This window comes from Amblyraja radiata, chromosome 40 (genome assembly GCF_010909765.2).
Source record: "Amblyraja radiata isolate CabotCenter1 chromosome 40, sAmbRad1.1.pri, whole genome shotgun sequence".
In the NCBI taxonomy this organism is placed as follows: Eukaryota; Metazoa; Chordata; class Chondrichthyes; order Rajiformes; family Rajidae; genus Amblyraja; species Amblyraja radiata.
Genome location: NC_045995.1, coordinates 2,286,221 through 2,292,220, shown reverse-complemented (window position 1 = coordinate 2,292,220; position 6,000 = coordinate 2,286,221). Strand labels below are relative to the sequence as shown.

Here is a 6,000-nt window from a genome sequence, read left to right as displayed (position 1 = left end):
GCGGGGCAGGCAGCGTCTCTGGGGAGAAAGAATTGGTGATGTTTTGGGTCGAGACTGAAGAGGGTCTCGACCTGAAACATTACCCGTTCCTTCCAGCATTTGTGTCTACCTAAACAGTGCCTATCCACGTCGCGGAGTGCCAGCAGGCTGGAGGAGCGGACAAAGGCCTTGCCACAGAGCGGGCAGGTGAAGGGGCGCTGGCCAGTGTGGACTTCCCGGTGCTCCAGCAGGTGGTCAAGGCGGGTGAAGGCGTTACCACAGGATGGGCAGGGGAAGGGATGCTCACTGCTGTGGGCACACTGGTGCTGCCACAGGCTGGACACGCGGGTGAAACCCTCGACACATTCAGCGCACTCAAAGGGTCTCTCTCTGGTGTGTATCCAATGGTTCTCCCGCAGCACCCGCGCTCTCTTGAAACTCTTGCCGCAGTGGGAGCAGCTGCTCGCCGGCGTGAGCCCGCCGGTGCTGACGCAACCCCCGCGAGCTGTCAAACGACTCACCGCAGTACGAGCAGTCGTTGGGCTGGCCACTGGTTGCTGGAATGGGTGAAGCCCTTGCCGCAGTCACTGCAGGTGTAGGGTCGCTCCCCGGTGTGCAGGCGCCTGTACACCTTCAGTGCCTGTGCACGACTTGAAGCCTTTGCCACAATCGGAGCAGGAGAAGGGCCACTCGTTGCTGTGCACCCGCCGGTGCTCCCGCAGCCCCGACAACCGGAGAAAGCTCTTGCCACAGGTGGAGCAGCCATGGGGCTTCTCGCCCATGTGTACCCACTGGTGCTCCTGCAGACCAGACAAATGGGCAAAGCTCTTCCCGCAGGTGGAGCAGCCATAGGGCTTCTCGCCCGTATGCACTCGCCGGTGTATCTTCAGTTCCTGCGCCATCTTGAAGCTCTTGCCGCAGTCGGAGACTTCAAAGGGGCGTTCTCCTGTGTGCAGCCGCTGGTGCACCTGCAGCCCCGACAACCACCTAAAGCTCTTGCTGTAGGTGGAGCACACATAGGGCTTCTCACCCGTGTGCACGTGCTGGTGCACCCGCAACCCCGACAACTGGGTAAAGGTCTCGTCGCAGGTGGAGCAGTCAAAGGGGCGTTCTCCTGTGTGCATCCGCTGGTGCACCCGCAGCACCGACAACTGGGTAAAGCACTTGCCGCAGTCGTCGCTTTTCCTTGTTGTGACCCGTCATGTGGTCCTCCACTGAAGCTCAGCCCCTCGAAGCTCAGCCTGCACACCGAACAGATGGAGGGGGGGGGGGGGGGGGGGGGGGGGCTCACCGGCACCCTGGCCACCCTCAATGGCCGCTCACATTCCCATCTCTCCGTCCACAGCAACAGCTCCTAAACCCTGCAGGAGGGGAACACAGAGGGTCAACACGCTGGCAAACAGAACATTACTAACATGTGAACATTACTGGTGCTTGAAGGGGGGGGGGGGGGGAAGAGGGGGATGGGGAGGGGAGGGGAGGGGAGGGGTGGGGGGGGGGGGGGGAGGTGGAGGGAGGAGGAGTTGAATGGGGGATATACAAGGGGGGGAAGGAGGGGAGAGGTGGTGAGGAGGCAAGGGGGGAACGTGGGGAAGGGGGATGAGGACGGTGGAAGTGAGGGGAGAAGGGAGGGGTTATTAGGGGAGAGCGGGTGGGGGGGGAGAGGGAGTTGAGTGGGGGAGAAGGGAGAGGGGTTATGAGGGGAGACCGGGGGGGAGGGGAGTTGAGTGAGGGAGAGGGGGAGAAGGGAGGGGGTGAGGAAGCAAGTGGGAGAAGGGGGGGGGGGGGGGGGGTGGGGGGCTGCACGACCAGCGCACTGATGTCACCGCCAATCCGAGGGGGACTGTCGACCACGCACTCTGCCATTGCGCAGAGTCACATGGGGGCAGCATGCATCATGGGAAGGTCACACAGCGGGTCGGGCAGCTTCGGTGGAGAGAGGGAATGCATGACGTTTCGGGTCGAGACCCTTCTTCAGTCTGATGGGAAGTACAGAGATAAGGAAGTGTAAGGAGTGAAAACAGGACAAAGGGAATAGAGTTGAAGGGAAATGTAGAATAGATCATTGTTAGTTGGGAGAAGTTAACAGGCAATAGGTGCAGGAGTAGGCCATTCAGCCCTTCGAGCCAGCACCGCCATTCAATATGACCGCGACTGATCATCCAGAATCTAAGTACCCTGTTCCTGCGTTTTCCCCATATTCCTTGATTCCGTTAGCCTTAGAGCTAAATCTAAATTGAAAATCTTGTCTTGAAAACATCCAGTGAATAAGCGAGTTTGGTATTCTGACTGCGCATGTCAGGTTATAGGTCACTCGCTATAAACATTCTCGGCGGCTGAGCTGCTGTGTGGGTGCAGGTCTGCGTTTCCCCCGGGTCTCAGGCACTGTTGAGTTGCTGCTGGACCTTCACCGTCCCTTTCTGGGTGTGCCGTCCCTGTCCGGGAGTGTCCAGAGGTGTCCGGGTTGGCCCTGAGCTGGCAGCCGGCGCGGGGAAGGGGCACTGGTTGGTCCGCAGTCCTGGACTGGTGGGGCTCCGGCCCTGAGCGGTGGTGACCCTGGACTTCCAGCCAGCGTGGTGGTGGTGGGGGGGGGGGGGGGGGGGGGGCGGTCGTTGGCTCCGGCTCGGGGTGCTGCGGTGGGCTCGGCGGGTCAGGCCTGCAACATCACCCATTCCTTTTCTCGGGGGATGCTGCCTGTCCGGCTGAGTTGCTGCAGTGTTTTGTGTCCCCCCATTGATGGCTGGTGATCGGCTTTCACCGGCGCCCGGGGGAGTTGGCCGGCGGCCTCTGGGTAGGGCGGCGAGGGCGGCTCCCGGATCGTCGGGGAATGGGATCCTCGGGAGTTGGAGCGGGGTTGGCGCTTCTTCTCCGCGCTGGCTGTGGGCCTGGAGACGCCGCTGCTCCGGGCCGGTGTCCCGTCGGTCCTGGGTCGCCCCGCACATCTCCGGCTGCCCCCCGGGCGTGGATGGGACACTCGGGGGGACGGGGACGGTCTAGTGACGGTTCGGCAGCGCTTGTGGTGCTGGGGACCCGGGTTTAATCCTGGCTGCGGATCTGCGGGTGCAGGTCTGTGTGCGCGCAGCAGCGTAGCTGCCGAGAATGTCTCTCCCCGTCACCCTCTCGCATCTGCCCCCTCTCTCACGCTGTTACACCTCGCTCTCCCGCTAACTGGCAACCCCGCTCCTCAGATTAAATATATTTTTACACATAAATTATGAATAGGAATAGAAAATTAAGGAAGAGGCGGAGACAGTAACAAGTAACAAGTAACAAGTAGCCTTTATTGTCATTCAGACCTTGCGGTCTGAACGAAATGTGTTGCCTTGCAAGTCCTACATATAGTAAAAATGACAACACACACAATAAACACAAATTAACATCCACCACAGTGAGTTCACCAGGCACCTCCTCGCTGTGGTGGAAGGCAAAAGTCTTAAGGCTTTGTCTCATCCCTTCTTATTCTCCCTCTGCGCCGAGGCCGCTGCCGCTGTCCCAGCCGCCTCTGTCGTCCACTGGGCCCGCGGTAGGGTCCAGTGGCCGCTGCCGCCGGAACGTGCCCCAGCTCCGAGTTCTGGTCGCCGCTGTCCCAGCTCCGAGGCCAGGTCGCCGCTGCCGCAGCTCCTATGCCGTGTGGCCGCTGCCGCTGTCTCAGCTCCGAGGCCAGGCCGCCACTGCCGCTGTCAAAGCCGCCGCTGCTGCTGCCCAGCTCCGAGTTCTGGTCGCCGCTGCCGCTGTCCCCGCTACGAGGCCAGGTCCCCGCTGCCGCAGCCCCAGCTCCGAGGCCGGGCCCCCGCTGTCTCTGTCGCTTCCGGCGTCCCAGCGCCGATGCCGGGCGGCCGCTGCCGCTGTCCCAGCTCCGAGGCCAGGCCGCCACTGCCGCTGTCAAAGCCGCCGCTGCCGCTGCCCAGCTCCGAGATCTGGTCGCCGCTGCCGTCGTCCCAGCACCGATGCCGGGCGGCCGCTGCCGCTGTCTCAGCTCCGAGGCCAGGCCGCCACTGCCGCTGTCAAAGCCGCCGCTGCCGCTGCCAAGCTCCGAGTTCTGGTCGCCGCTGCCGCTGCCCCAGCTGCGAGGCCGCCAGCTCCACCATTAGGCCTCGGCGGAGACGGGGGATACGACAAAAGAAGTCGCATCCCCCGAAGGAAGAGACCAAAAACGTGTATCCCCCCCGCCCCGCATGCACAACATAATAAACCAAACCCCAACTAAACAGGACAAAAGAACAACACAAAAAAGAAGAAAAAAACAGACGGACTGCAGGCGAGCCAGCTGCTAAGGCAGCGCCGCCATCTTCTTGTTAGGGCAGTGGGCTGAGGGAGAGCTGGGAAGGGCAGGATAAGGAGCGAGAAAGCAAGGACTATCTGAAATTGGAGATGTCAATGTTCATACCGCTGGGTGTAAACTGCCCACGCGAAATATGAGCTGCTCCTCTAATTTACAATGGGACTCATTCTGGCCATGGAGGAGGCCCATGGAAGAAAGGTCGGATTCGGAATGTGAGGGGGAGTTGAAGTGCTGAGTCAGGCCTGGTCGGATTCAAGACAGAATCCCTTCCAAAAGTGGTCCATTTTGGATTCATGCGATATAGCGTAAGAGAGTACGTACCCAAACCAATGAGGTGCTTTAAATGTCAGAAATTTGGGCATATAGCTAAAATGTGCAAGGGGGCGAGGAAATGCGCAAGGTGTAGTGGGGACCATGAATATGGTCAGTGTGGAGAGGGGGTCAGACCAAAGTGCTGTAATTGTGGAGGAGAGCATAGTGTGGCTTACTGGGGCTGTGAGGTGATGAAACGTGAAGCTGAAGTACAAAACATAAGAGTGAAGGAAAAGGTCTCCTATGCAGAGGCAGCAAAGAGGGCTGGCCCTACAAAACAGATGAATGAAAGAAGGATCAGGAGGGAGCAAGAAGTGGGCATAATGGAGACAATAAAATAAAAAGAAAAGAGTATATGGAAAGAAAAGAAAAACCTGGTTATATTTATAGCAGGAGTAATAAATGCGACAGCAGAAGTAAAATACAAAACAGAAAGGATCCAAATCATTGTAAAGGCTGCAGTCCACCACTTGGGCATGGCAGGATTGAAGTGGGAGGAAATACATGGTGGTCTCAGTATCCAGGCGAGCCAAGAGTCAACATGTGTGCGTTAATAATATTAATGTTAATCCTACAATGGAATGCACGAAGCTTGTTAGCCAATGGGCAAGACTTTAAGCAATTCATAGACAGTAGGAAGGAAAAAACAGATGTCGTATGTATCCAGGAAACCTGGTTGAAACCAAGTTTAGATTTTGTTCTATATGATTATGTTGCAGTGAGATGTGACAGGGGAAATGGGGGAGGAGGGGGTTGCGCCACTTTCATTAAAAAAAGGGATAACATACAGGGTATTAGGAATTGGGCAAGAACAGGAATATGTGGTAATAGAAGTATGGTCTGAGAGGAGGAAAATAGTGGTAATAAATTACTATAATCCATGTAAGCGATTAGAGGTCAGTAAGTTACAGGAAGTAGAAGGCCAGAGCAAATCTAATGTTATTTGGTGTGGGGACTTTAACGCACATAATACATTATGGGGCAGTGGAAAGTCAGATAATAATGGGCAGGTAATTGAGGAATTATTAAATGATGGTAATCTGGTATGTCTAAATGATGGAAAGAAGACCACGGTAGATGTTAGGACAGGGAATGAGTCTGTGTTGGACCTTACACTTGTTTCTAATAGGATTGCTGCTAAGTGTGACTGGGAAGTATATGAAAAGGGTACCATAGGAAGTGATCATCATCCTGTGCTATGCAAAATAAATGTTACTTTAATTATGAGTAAAGAAAACCGAAGTGGACGATGGGTTTTTGGAAAGGCTAATTGGGAGAAATTTAAGGAAGAAAGTGATAGATATGTAAAACCAATACAAGAAGAGACAGATATAGAAAGCTTTGAGAATAAATTGCCAGAAGGTATCAAAAGTGCAGCATTAGTTTCCATACCTAAAAGTAAAGGAAGATCAAAAAGGAAAGCTGTG

General features: G+C 56.2%; 2 protein-coding genes across 2 annotated transcripts in view; both read right to left on the bottom strand.

The window, feature by feature from the left end:
- Positions 1-6,000, bottom strand: part of LOC116967622 (alpha-2-macroglobulin-like) — a 645,420-nt gene that overhangs the window by 171,441 nt on the left and 467,979 nt on the right. The window lies entirely within an intron of this gene.
- Positions 540-1,265, bottom strand: LOC116967625 (oocyte zinc finger protein XlCOF19-like). The gene has a single exon (XM_033014230.1). The coding sequence runs from the start codon at positions 1,101-1,103 to the stop codon at positions 564-566; it is 540 nt and encodes a 179-aa protein (XP_032870121.1). The 5' UTR covers positions 1,104-1,265; the 3' UTR covers positions 540-563.